General features: G+C 33.2%; 2 protein-coding genes across 2 annotated transcripts in view; both read right to left on the bottom strand.

The window, feature by feature from the left end:
- The window catches only part of Lpin (phosphatidate phosphatase LPIN), a 98,356-nt gene that overhangs the window by 47,929 nt on the left and 35,771 nt on the right, over positions 1-14,656 (bottom strand). The window lies entirely within an intron of this gene.
- On the bottom strand, positions 1,916-7,874 carry kermit (PDZ domain-containing protein GIPC-like protein kermit). The gene is made up of 2 exons (XM_065511469.1): positions 7,343-7,874; positions 1,916-3,796 (listed from the first exon to the last, which is right to left on the bottom strand). The coding sequence occupies exon 2, from the start codon at positions 3,694-3,696 to the stop codon at positions 2,677-2,679; it is 1,020 nt and encodes a 339-aa protein (XP_065367541.1). The 5' UTR covers positions 3,697-3,796; positions 7,343-7,874; the 3' UTR covers positions 1,916-2,676.

Raw genomic sequence — 14,656 nt, 5'->3', positions numbered from 1 at the left:
ACATATGAATACCGAGCCAAAAGAACTGCTCATCTTTTGATGCCAAGAACGAATCAAGCCAATATCGGATACTCTGTTCCAAAGTGAAGCGTATTCCAGAGAGAGCGTTCTGCATCGAACGAAGCAAATAGTAGTCGGACGGGGCACGGTCTAGACTATATAGCGAGTTAGGCAAAACTTCCCAACTACTTTATTCTAAATACTTTCATGTGGCCGAGCGTTGTAGTTATGTAATATTACAGTTTCATGTCTGGCCGCATATATTGGGATTTTTTAGAACAGTTGCTTTCGGCTCTTGCTCCCTGTGATGGTCTGGTCAGATTTCAGCTGCTCATAATAGATAGGACCCTTTTGCTCCCGCCATGGATATTTGGTTTCGATTCGGCTGGTTGACCGGGCTTCACATACGATTATCACTTACGCTTCGGATTATCGTAATGGACCCATTTTTCATTGCAATTAATTTTTCGCTGCAAAAAACCTTTTTCTTTTATAGTGTTCAAGCATCATTTCGAGCACGCAAAATCGTCTTTCAAGGTCTCTCGCCTTCAATTCGTATGATACCCAATTTCCCTGCTTTTAGATGAATCCTGCTGCTCGCAAACATTTTGAAATTGCTGCTTGAGTAGCTTCCAATGATTTTGCAAGCTGTTGTTGAGTTTGACAACAATATTCATGGAGTAATACATGCAATTCATGGCTTTCAAACTTGTTTGGCTGACCGTTTCAAAATCACCACTTCTGAACTGCACAAACTAGAGTTTCCAAAAAAACGAAGAATTTCAAAACCGCGGTTTCGGTTTTAAAAAATTGAAAACCGATCGGTTTCGGTTTTGTGGTAATTTGTTAAATATTAATGTTATAGAAACAAAATCAGTTAATAAAATAGGAAAATTAGTACTCTTTCTTTTATTCTTCGCAGTAATGAAATAATCTAGAATTGGAGGCTTAATGGTATTATGATACCAAAAAGGAGAACTAAACCAAACTAAGGAGTACTTTTTTTTTTCTTAAAATGATACTTTTTGAATGTTCTATAATATTGAAATCAAACTTGACGGGGGTTCAAGTAAAATTGTTAGGGACACATGATTCTGAATGAGTTAAAAGTCACCAAATGTGATTTTAGTGATACATTTCTTTAGCATTATCTATAATAGTGGACCCAGAATCATGATGCTGAGTGGGAATACAAAATGTGGGTATTTATGGTAATTTTTTTTATTCTAATAATACGTTTCAAATGAGATAGAATTCACTTTACAATGAATCAATTTTATCGGATATTGTAACAAAAATTTTGCATTATTGTTTTTAAATTATGTAAATAAATAAATAGTAATTTAAAGTTTAATTATCAGGAAATAATCGTATGATAAATATTTTTAAATGTGTTTGTGTCATTCTTTATTAACTCGTTTCCTTGCCTAGCCAGCGAATGTAGCCTGCAACATTATCTGAAGCATTTATTGTAATACAATTTAAAAAATTTGAAGAAATCTTAAGATATTTTAACTGATTTGTTTTTAGAGAATTTAGATGAATCATTGAATGAAAAAGTTTATTTTTCAATTCTAAATTTTGAATTTTTTTTACTGAAAATAAATTAAAAGTGAAAATCGAAGAATAATTGTCGGTTTCGGTTTTAGGCCTTGAAAACCCGTGGCTTCGGTTTCGGTTAAAACCGAACACGAAACTCTACTCTAGTATCAAATGATACGCCATCTATTGTAAATCCCGCAGTTTTAAGTCATAAACCCAATAATATAAAACTTTGTAACTAAAACCTTCAAAAATAACACCTATTTTTAAAAAAATCTTTCAATGAAAAGCAAAAATGTTAAAATAAACAAAAAACTTACCAAGCAAATACAAATACAAAAACAAATTAAAAGAAATTAAAACAAAAATGGGAATATGGATTTTCAGTTTACAAAATTTGTAAATGTTTATTTAAAAAAAAATCAGCATGTGAAACATTTTTCTATACAAGTAAATTTTAAATAAAAATTTAGACAAACATATTAAATCTAACAATTGAAATAAAAATTTAACAAATTAAAAAGAAAAGAATTTATTTTTTGAAGAAAATATGAAAACTGATTTAACGTTAAACATACAATTTTAAATAAAATAAAAATATTAATACAAATTATTTAATGTTTAAAATTATAATAAATATTGGCAAATGAAGAGGACAAAAAATAATATAATATAATAATAATAAAATAAAATATGTACTCGTATGTATGTAATTAAATAAAATAAAATACTATTACAAGCATTTTGTTTGTAAAATATTACAATAATAATAATAATAACTATGAGAGTTTAGTTTTTAATAGGGGTAGTCACACGGTCTGTGGTACTCAACAAATACTCAAGATCGCGAAATACAAATTGTTGAAGATTTTTTTATTTTTCTGTGAAATAATTTTGAGCAAAATACTAAAAATTTAATTTCTATTTATTAATTTTGTCATTTCTAAAATTATAGTTGTCTTTTTTGAGAGAGTGTGTTGTTTAAAATTTATTTAAATAATTCAATTTACTCAAAGATTTTTCTAAAGCATCATCTATCTACCTTCAATCATCATTCATATAAATACAAACAATTTTTTTTTAAAAAAAAGAATAATTAATATATTTTGCAACAAGTTTAAATCTATTTAAATATTACAAATTTTTGGCGGCCTTTTTACGTCTGGCATCTGTTATAGCACCCCATAGTTCTATGATGAAATCATCGGTAAAACCAAACGACTCTAAATCGGAATTATCAATGGCCTCGGCAAAATCCATGGAATTTGTTTTATCGTTACCCAGATCCCAGATTTGTGTAGCCAATTCGGTATCGTTGATACCCATAAAGGATTCGAGCAAATTATTAATGGCCTCTATACCCGCCTGCGTCGAATCATCGAATTTCTCCTCAATCTCTACATTGCCGTTGGCCTTAAAACGTAACGTCTCCTTGCCGCTGCCATAGCCACCACGACCTGAGGGCATGCGGGATTGCGATCGGGGTCCTATACCCTGAAAGCCACTCTTCATGGGCTCCACCAGACGCAAGGTAAACGTAGAGCCGGTAGGAATTTCTTTCAGCAACCTGGCCACCTCATAATGACGTTTGCCCACCATAGTAACACCATTTAGTTTCTCAATGTGATCTCCCACCAATATATGTTCGATGCGATCGATTACGGAGCCCTCTTTGATTCGTTTGATAAATGCAAAACCAGCACCATTGTCGGTTATGGTTAGACCCAAAGCATCTTCTGATTTTAAAATTTCAATTTCCTTTGGCTGGCCCTTTCGATGGGCAAATATAAAGTCGTCCAAACCTATCTGGCCGCCCAGTAATTTCGACATATCCACCTTGTGAGAGTTGAGAGTGCAAAATAGTATTTCATCGGCTGGTATTTCATAACATTCGGCAATTTTCTTATACAACTCTCGTACACTGGCAAAACCGGTTATTAAACCAGTCGGACTGCCGTGGGCCAACTGACAGTGGAATACTAATTGGGGTTTTGTGACATTTGATTCGGGTAAATTTTGACTACCTGTTTTTCCGCTGTGGCCATTCATGCCACTCTGTTTGCCATTGGCCAAGGTGCCATTGTTATTGTCATAGAGCGCCGCATTAGAGTCCGGTAACGAAGCTTTGGGTATTTTCTTGGCGAATAGTGGCATTTTATTTATCGTTCTTTTTTTTATATGGATTTGTCTAACTTTCAGAAGCAGAGGTTGTTTCGTGTACTTTTTTGGGAGGGGCTTTTTTGAATTTTACAATCTATTTTGGTGTAAAGAGAATGATATTTTTTTATTGAGTTTGATTTTTTTTGTAATACTTTTAGTTTGAATATATTTACATTATTCAATAGGTATTTGTTATTTATGTGAGTTTTAGAATGAATTAAATGAAATTGTTAGTTTTCATTGTAAGTTTGTATATGATTTAATGTAAACCACAGCCATGTGCAAATATTTAAAACCATTAACCATTAACCATAAACTATTTATTTTAAGCTAAATTCAATATTTGTTTCTTATATTTTAAATTTCCCAACTATATAATAATTATCATAATATTTGTTATCACTTATATTTAATTTATTAAAGATATTGTTATACCCTACACCACCATTGTGCGGGTGTTTGTAACGTCCACTCAGAATCACTTTCTGAGACGATTTAACGATGTCCGCCCATCCGTCCGTCCGTCCGCCCATCTGACTGGCTGTCCATGTTAATTTGTGTGCAAAGTATAGGTCGATAAAATTTCGCACATGAATTATATCCGGCCCATAGATGAAGCCTATTGAAACTTGTGGGCGTGGTACCTCCCATACAAAGTTAATTTTAAAAATCAAAAATTCCACCGTTTGTATAAATATTTGAAGGAAAAAGGGAAGAGGGTGTGGCACCTACCATATGATGTTAATTAAAAACAAGTAAGCGAGCTATATTCGGCTGTGCCGAATCTTTTTATATTTTTAGGTATACAAAATTAATATTTTTTTCAAATTGTTTTTAAAATTTTTTTTTTTGGAAAAAGAATTTAGACAAAAAAAATTTGTTGATGAAAAACAAATTCGGGTTAAAAAATATTTTTCCCGATTTTGATCAACTATAGTAAGTTGTTATAATTTAAAATAAATTTTTTTTAATATTTTTAGGTAAACAAAATTAATTTTTTTTTCAAATTGTTTGTCAAAATTTTTTCCAAATTTTTTTTTAAAATTTTTATTTTTGGAAAAAGAGTTTAGACAAAAAATTCGGGTTACAAATTATTCTTTCCGATTTTGACCCATTATAGGTCCAACATACTATTATAGCCTTATATAGATCGTGGCAATGGACTTTGAAATATTTATCATTAGATATCCATATTGTCTATATTTATGACTTAGTAATCCAGATATAGATAAAAAATAGGCCAAAAATCCAGGTTGTCCACGTTTTTTCCTTATATCTCAGCTATTTGTGGGCCGATTTTGTCGATTTTAAATAAATACCGAGCCGGAAGAATTCCTGATATATTGATGTATGAATCATGTATGTAAGACGGACATGTCAATATCGACTACGCTATCTATAACGATCCAGAATATATATACTTTGTGGGGTCGCAAATGAAAAATGGTGAAATTACAAACGGAATATATACCCTTGCCACTCATGGTGAAGGCTATAAAATCGAAGATAGCGTCTATAAATTTTGTACGTTTGTTTGCCAAAAATGTGCAAACTAGCAATAGTGGGCGTGGCACCTCTCATAGATATGACAAACTACATATAGGGAACTATAGCAGCTATCAATATGAATATTTAGCACAGAAATGGGCGGACTACCAACAATATTAAGTAAATGTTAAAATTTGTATACATGTGAAAACTTTCTTATCTGTATATGGGGAATTTCATGTCAAGTGAACCAACTTTTGAAATCAATGTCTTTCGATCGGGATAAAATTTGGTACAGTCCTATTGGATAGTAATTCAGACACAATTTTCCAACAAGATGTGTCAAGAACTCTCTGAGTTAGAGCGGGTCAAAATTTGACATTTTGGAAAAACATATGTTTTTTCTCATCCATGTAACTTATTACCTATTGTTCTTAGCAAAATGTGTCCCAAATAGTTTCGATCATTGGTAGACAAATAGAGGCATTTAATTTGTGTGAATGTATGGGTAAAAAATAACATCAAACAACTGAATGAAATATTTGTATTTTTACTCTCTATTATGCTCTATTGTTTACATTCGGGTTGTGTACATGTAAATTGACGAACCTGAACAATATGAACGCCTACGAATGGTTTAGAATAGCAATTTCTTCAATCTATCGGAATTTTTAAAAAAAAACTTTTTCCAAAATCAAGTACTTTTTTGACTTTTTTCAAAATGGGCCCTGTTTTTTCTCACAAAAGCAAGCTTAGATCTTTTCCTTGAATACCTTTTTGGTCGCTTAGTAGGATGCGAGTTATTATTATGTCCGCAAAACTTCGCGGAATTTACTTCGGTACTATTGGGCGCTTCTTGGTTGAAAATGGACGGAATTGGATAAATGGGCGTGGCACTATATTCATATCAATGCATGAGTTTCACCAAAAAATCGCAGGGAACAGCACAGGGAATATTTTTTTAACTCTAAACTTTTTATTTCATTACGGTACGGGTAGCGAAGCACCCGACGCATTCTGGACGACCAATTTGGGGTCACTTTCTCGAGCAATGCTGGCCGTATGTCACGAATATGACGAACAATGTTGGCCCCCACAAAGGGTGGCCTCACAAAAACAAAAAGCTACGAATTCATAACAGTCGGAAGAGTCGCCTTCAAATTTATGTTTTTATTTTTTTTTTCTTATCAAAGACAAATATAAAAATGTAGACGATTCGTTGACAATGTCGCCAAAAATTCACCAAAATACTCGACAAAATTGGTGACTTGGAGACACTTGACCCCAGGTTTCCTTCAGGGTAGTTCTATCTATATAAAACATGTACACAGACGTAAAGTGATTAAAATAAATTTAGGGAAACTAGCAGTTATTCTAGTAGTGAATGTTATATGACACGTTTGTGCCCCTTGTAGTGCAGAGAGGAGTTAATTGGTTACTTTATACATCCCAGGTAATCTAGCGTGATGTCAATTGTCACTTAAGTGTCTCTATGTAATCTAGTAAAGTGACTACACCACTTTAAACGTTTTGTGAGTAATTCGTACAAACTGTTTTATTTTTGCTTAAGTATACTGACATCCCATGTAATCTTCCATTTTATTGTCATACAGGTACGTAATTTACTAAAAATAGTGTTACTCTGTTTACATTTAAAGTACCACCTTTTATTTTAACACAAAGTTGAACTCGAGAGTATTATTTATATGGAATTTCATAAAAGTTTGTAACTTTTCTTTGTTAACTGCAAGTCATTATATTGTTTATATTTTGAAATATTTACATAAATGTTTTCTTTTCTATTAATTTAATATTAGTTTGCATTTGTTTATACATATCTTAAACAATTGGATTTTAATCAATTATATTAATTTTAAGTAAGTGATGATGATTAATTATTGTGATGGCAACAAAAAACACATACAAAATTCAATAATATTTAAAATAATGATAACAAAGTGAGGTTAGGTGATTTACTTTTATTATTTACACTGATTTGTTATTGTTATTTTAGTTGTTTTCTTTGGGAAATTTATACACTTTAAAAAATAGCTTTGGGTTTTTATTTAATTACAATTTAAATATGCAGAAATGAGGAAAATTCAACACTTTAAGAAAAATTATGCGAAATAATTTTAAATTTAGCACTCACGGGTTTTTTTTTATTCTCAGCTTTTGTACTTTGAGAATTTTAATAAATTAAATTTGATTGAATTGACGATTGGTATGTGAGTTTGAGTATAAATTCTTTTTGTACTTTTTTATCACTTGAACACGACGACGACGTGTAGCACGAAAACGCTGTCGACAATATAGAAATTGTTTTTGAAGATAAGATTTCAAAATTAGACAAGAAGAAGAAATAAAATATTTTATTCCATGTGTGTGGTGGTTGGGTTCTGATAAGACTTATTTGTTGTTGGTTTTTTTGATTTTATTTATTTTCTTTTTAAGTTAGATAGCAAAGCAAAAATACACAAAACGTACTTAGGAGCCAAGTTGGATATTCCCGTTTCGTACCGTCTTCTTACACCACAAATTTAATACTGAATTGTAATAAGGTGCACACCGGGCAGCCAGACACTCTAAAAATTTGTCTAGTCTAGGGTGAAGAAAAAGTCGAAGTGCAAGCACTTTAAACAATCTATTTTTGGCTGTACATTTCTCCAGCAACTATTTATTTTTAACAACCACTAGATATGATTGAGTCAATGAATATGAAAAAACTTACACTTCTGGCATAAGAACAAAATTATGATAAAATAAGAGCATGATTTTTTTAACATAAAACGGAAATGCAATTTAAAGAAAGTACCAGTACCAGCATTTTTCTTTAAATATTTCATGCAATTTATTTTTACTAATGGAAAGCACTCCCTGTTTCAGTTTATTTTCATGTACGTACTTTTTCCCTTGAATTGTATTGTTTTAAACAATTTATTGATACACTATCTTTTATACAGTCATCAAATGTTTCTAAATATTTGCACACTTTCCATCAAATTAGTTTTGTTTGTGTTCAGGCGTTTTTAAAAGCTGCAAGAAACATCACCTTGTATTTTCTTTATACGCAATTAATTTAAAGAAACGAATCTCTTCATCACCACAAATTTTTAATTAATATTATATATTATTATTAATAAATAATTTGGAATTTTTCTTTTAAATATTATGTGATTTTTTTTTAATTTATGTTTTCAAATTTGACAAATTATTTTGATAAAAAAAATTAGTTTCAAAACAAAGAAAACCTGATACACTTAAAGAAATTAAATGATAAATTGTAGTCCAGTAAATTCACAGAAATTCTCCAAATTCATGAAATGAAATATAGCTGAAATATAACCAAAAAACCATGACTACGTCGATTTTTATACCCTTCACCTTCGTGAGAAGGGTATATATAAGTTTGTCATTCCGTTTGTAATTTCCACAATATAATTTTCCGACCCTATAAAGTATATACATATATTCTGGATCCTTATAGATAGCGGAGTCGATTAAGCCATGTCCGTCTGTCTGTTGAAATCAATTTTCTGAAGACCTCTGATATCTTCGGGATCCAAATCTTCAATAATTCTGTCAGACATACTTTCGAGAAGTTTGCTATTTAAATAGACAAAATAATATAGACAATATGGATATCTATTGATAGATATTTCAAAGACATTTGCAACTACGTATATAAGACCATAGTAAGTTGGACCTACAATGGGTCAAAATCGGATAACAAATTTTATAATCCAATTTTTTTTTCACAAAAAAAAAAATTTGAAAATTTAAAAAAAAAATTTAAATTTAAAAAAAAAAATTAAAAAAAAAAAACCATTCGAAAAATTTTGTTCTCCAAAATATGAAAAAACTGCAAAAAAATATAAATTTTGCTCTCCTAAAAATATTTCAAATTTTTATTTTGAAGTATAATTTGGTGAAGGGTATATAAGATTCGGCACATCCGAATTTAAAAAATGTTTGTTTTTTAATATTTAGCGAAAAAAACTTTTAGTGAAAAAAAGAGAAAAAAATTCGGATTAAAAAATATTTTCCCGATTTTGACCCATTGTAGGTCCAACTTACCATGGTCTTATATACGTCGTTGCAATGGTATTTTAAATATCTATCATTAGATATCCATATTGTCTATATTAATGACTTAGTAATCCATATATATGTAGGTCAAAATTCGAGGTTGTTCTGGTTTTTTCCATATATCTCAGCCATTTGTGGACCGATTTTCTCGATTTTAAATAGCAACCAAGCAGGAAGAATTCCGGAGATATTGATGTATGAATCGTGTATGTCAGTTATTTGGGGGCTTCGGAATGTTGATTTCAACACACAGACAGACTTGGCTTAATCGACTCCGCTATCTATAAGGATCCAGAATATACTTTATAGGGTCGGAAATGAAAAATGTAGAAACTACAAACGGAATGACAAATTTATATATACCCTTCTCACGAAGGTGAAGGGTATAAAAAGTGCCGCTGAAACGCACCGATTGCTCATCGAAGCTTATAGTGAATGTGAATTTTTAACGATGTTTGCTACAAAGATCGCAAAGAATTGGAGGCATTGTTGTCAAACTCAACAAAAGCTTTCAAAATCATTGGCAGCTACTCAATCTGTAATTTCAAAATGTTTGCAAGGCATGGATATTGGGTACTACACGAATTAAAATTAAAGCTGACAGACCTTGAAAGACGATTTTTTATGTCTGAAATGCTGCATGAACGTTATAAAAGTAAATCATTGTTGCACCGATGGAAAATAGATCCATTACGAAGCCCGGCCAACCAGCCGAATCGACACCGAAGCCAATTATCCATGGCGCTAAGGTATTTCTTTGTATTTGGTGGGACCAAATGAGTCCTATACATTATTAGCTGCTGAAATCTGGTCAGACCATCACAGGGAACCTGTACCGATCGCAACTGATTCGCTTGAAGCGAACATTGGCGGAAAAACACCCAGAATATGCGGCCAGAAATGAAACCATAATATTCCATCATGACAACGCTCGGCCACATGTTGCAATACCAGTTAAAAAGTATTTAGAATGAAGTAGTTGGGAAGTTTTGCATCACACGCATTATAGTCCAGATCATGCTCCGACCCACTACTATTTGTTACGATAGACGCAGAATGGTTTTGCTGGTATACTTAATTGAATAGTAGTTTTCGTTCTCTACAGCAAGAATTTCATAAATGTCATCTACAATTGGTTATTGCTGCAGAAAATATTTGTAGCAACAACCAATAAAATGCTGAAAATCTCATTTCCATTTGAGTTATTTATGTCCAGACTGATGCGGACCCTTCCTAAATGATCTTATATTCTAGATCATGATCCAGACTAGATGGTTTCCCACTAAAGGGTGGGAAACTTAAGGATTACAGACCTATTAGCCTTTGGAGGCAGATTGATGTTCATCTGAGAATATTGGTTAGATCCAATTTACATAATATCCACTATCTATATACGAAAGGCAAATCATTCGGGACCACGCTTCACTCGCTTGTGAGTTATATTGAGGGAACTCTCGAGGGCGGGTAATATTCATTAGAGGCTTTCTTAGAAATAGAGGAATAGCTTTCAATACAGTCACTGCATGATCGATTATATTGGATTGATAAGGACTTGTTATAGCTTTTATAAAGATACTTCTTATCCTCAGGGCAATTTCTTGTACAATAAATTCACTACTCGTAGAACTCCATTCTATATAAGAAATTGCTGTGCATTATCACGCCTGGAATCGTCACTGCAGACGCTCTCTGTATGGTGTACTAGAAGTGAGATTAGCATAAACACCTGATCTTCTACTCTCCTCAATGAAATACGAAGTATCTGGGAGTTATTTTTTGATTTGATGCTACCCTGAAATCTGAACATAGAGTGTGTTAGGTCGCACGTATTCGTGTAGAATGGCCATAAAGAGAACCGGGTGCTTTACACCTAGAATTATGCTCACAGGTCCTTTGTTCGTTACTTATTGACCTCGTCAATGATGATCACAGATGATATATCCACCACACCATCTAAGGCATTCTTTACTTGATGGCTTCCCGTTGATCATATGGCTAAGCACGTTGCTCGCAATGCTACCATGAGATTCGATTCTTTTGGCTTATGAGACCATTGAAACTTCACCCATCTGACCATATTGGACAAGACAGTGGACAGCCATTTTTTCAATGGAGCTTTAATGTGTCGATTACGGATGGACGGACTGGAGGGATAGAATCTATCCAAGGCAATACATTTACTGAATTCTGGTGGCTCGAAGCCGAAGCTGGTTGTGGAGAGGAAGATTTTATATTACACGAAGTGTAGTGTTCTTCAGGCTTAAATCTCAGCTGCGAACAGGGTTTAAACTGATAGTCTGGCCGCCCTTGAAAGTCTAATGGGTTCCCTCACGAAATCCAATCTTGTCCTGGAATACCGGGCATTTCTGAACGAGATGGGGAAACCTTGTTTGGGATATAAGGCACCAAAGTGTCAATGGGAATTTTATTGCGCTTGAGACTACTTGTGTGACGGCCGATAAACAACACTGATAAACATTTCGCGTGATCGACTCCGGAATGTGGTGGCAATGATCAGTGATTGTCATGATGAAGGAGAGGAGAGATGCTCTGAGTGGCTTTTGTCTTTTGTGACTTTTCACAACACATCAGAGACAACTGATCACTTTCAAACAATTCGATTTCCTTCATCCATAATTCGTTTCGTCAAGAACAACCACGGTGATCATATTTTTTGTGTTATTTTTTATAATTTCAAATTCTATCGGACTTAAAAAACACCCTTTTAGGGACTATTGTTTGCATAAGCATTTTTCCAAATTAAGGACATTTTTCATTTTACAACTTAAAAGTGTTTGTAGTATTGCAGAACTATTGCACTCAAAATTATATTGATTTCCTAACTGGCAGAAATCCAAAACATTTCTATAATGTTAAAGTAACACTAAATTAAAGCAAATTCTACATTCTAAAGCAGATACTCAAATATATAATAAGTGCTATCACCACAATTTAGTAATTTAGAATAAATTCAACCTACATTGTGGCAATGAATGAGCAAAAAACCAAAAAAATCTAATACAATAACAAATTAAAGTTAAATATGCAGAATAAGGCAAAAAAATAAAATAAATAAATAAAAATACAAACAAAAACAATGTACATAAATAATAAATAAACATGTGACCCTGGTCACAAGAGACCAGCTCAAAAAACGAGACTTTTGACAGTTTATTGATCTTTCTATCTTTAGAAGATGGAGGCATGAATACAACAAAAGAACAATAGAATATTTGAAAATATTAAAATGTCCATAAAAAATAATTAATAGAATTAATAGAGCTTAATTAGTTATACAAAAGTATTAGATGTAGTAGTTTCTCTTTCCCTTTTTCTCTCTTTTTTTATTAAGAGAGCTCAATCTTTGTTTTTAAATATATTGTTATCAAACGAAATAGTTTGTTTTTGCACTGAGTTTAAAAAAACATAAAATGTTTGGTCTTTCATTAAGTGCTTCATATCTTTAAATTTAAATAAAACAAAGTAGTATATGTGAGATATCATCCAAATTTTGTATTCGTTTGAAAGGCCAATTGATCGTGAAAATGCTGGGTGGCGCGCATCCGAAATGTCAAAATTTCCATAACTCTGGCACATTAATCAGGCTGAATTTGATACATGGAATGAATTGTTGGCAATCATCGACCTATTGCGCTCGCCATTGACGGCGATGGACTGGCCAACATCGTTCTCAAAGAACTATGGATAGATGACGCTGCCAGTCCAAAATCTACACCAAACAGTGACTTTTTGGCACTTGGATCTCATGTGGATTGGTATCGATCGTCTCATTCATCCAGAAATGGAATTCACCGTAAAATGGACGAAGTGGGCGGAACGTTGCCCAAACAGAACACCCATTTAGATAAAACAATTTTATCATTTGTACGTGTTGTTGAACGCTATATCCGTCCATGTTGATTTAGCAATCTGAATAATTGACAAACAATTCCACAGATGTAGCCAGCATTCAGGCTACATTGTGTTGGAATTAGGAAAATAGGTTATGGGAGGGAGGAAAGAGGAGTAGTGTTTGTGGACATTCAATTTGAACTTTCCTACATTGAAAATTACAGGAAAGACTTCAGCCGGAAGTTTGATCCACATATGTACAGTAGAGCTAAAGAACGAATACAAAGGGATGTGTTCTTGATGAAAAACGTGTATTACGTAAAAGTTTGCGGGTATTAGGAACAAGTTTCCTAATTTCAGCAGAACACATTCGATTGTAGTACCGATAGAACCGTGCTACGAAGCCCACGTTGCGACGGTGCTCCAGTGAATCAATAAATTGGAAAAAATAATTGGATACCCATCAATAATAACCTTCGCTCTCTCCTGTACTCGGTCGAGAAGCTAGACATTGAAGCACCAGCCCATACATGGAAGTTATATTCTATTTTCGGTCGGATATAGGTGCTGTAAATAGTGAGGAGTGATGGAGTGAAGTAATTCCTACACCGTTTCAGAAAACCGAGTCACTGGAATGCTTCTTTGGACACTTGGAAAATATGGAAAATATTTCTTTCCATATTCAAGAGCGTCTGATTCCACAGAATGTACACCACTCATAAATACAGATGAAGCGACACGATCTGTCATTCGTTTTTCTTTCGTCAACATGCAACACTGAGTCATGCGAGCGTTGAAAGCGACTCTATTCTCACGACCCCATTTAGAGATTGTCTCAAGGACCCGATCAAGGGAATCATAAAATTATTGCCTCATTGCCCCCAATCTTCGACAGGCTTGATCTATAACTGAATGAATATGAATGTCAAATTTTGCTGTCATCTGCAAAAGAATAGATAGGGTTGGAAGTTTGACGTTTAGAAAAATAAGGAATATAGTTGTAGAAAGAACGAAGTCTTGCGATACCCCTGCATTTATCTTGAATTCGTTTCATAAGATCTAGTCTGTAACACCTCGTATAGTGGGATCTTTGAGAAAGCTCGATCACTTTCCAGATCGCTAAGCCATACTCTATCGAACATATTGGAAATATCTAGAGTCACCACTTTACTTTTGCCAAAACGGTGAATGGAACACCATTTTTCCGATAGGAAGCCTAGCAAGTCTGCCGTAAAGCGTCCTCTACGAAAGTCATACTGTTCGTTAAGTAAATTGTGGGACTTTAAATATTTAACCAGACGGTAGTTTACCATACTTGCCATAACTTTGGAGAGCAACATACAGGGAATACGCCTGCACGGTATGAAGTGCTGAAGAGGTTAGCTAATGGACAAGCTAACGTCGAAGAGAACTGCTTTAAGACCTGCCATCTGGCCCAGGAGACTTATTTTTGTTGAGATCCGAAAAGAGCCTTTTAGCAGTACGAGCTCGAAAGAATATAGTAGGCATGGTCACTAATACTCTT

Source organism: Calliphora vicina, chromosome 5 (genome assembly GCF_958450345.1).
Source record: "Calliphora vicina chromosome 5, idCalVici1.1, whole genome shotgun sequence".
Taxonomy (NCBI): Eukaryota; Metazoa; Arthropoda; class Insecta; order Diptera; family Calliphoridae; genus Calliphora; species Calliphora vicina.
Note: the sequence above shows the minus strand (reverse complement) of the source record. Positions and strands in the feature narration are given on the sequence as shown.

What these genes read in the sequence shown, in the direction of transcription:
- kermit (XM_065511469.1), bottom strand. Translation starts at nt 3,696, where the DNA reads ATGCCACTATTCGCCAAGAAAATACCCAAAGCTTCGTTACCGGACTCT.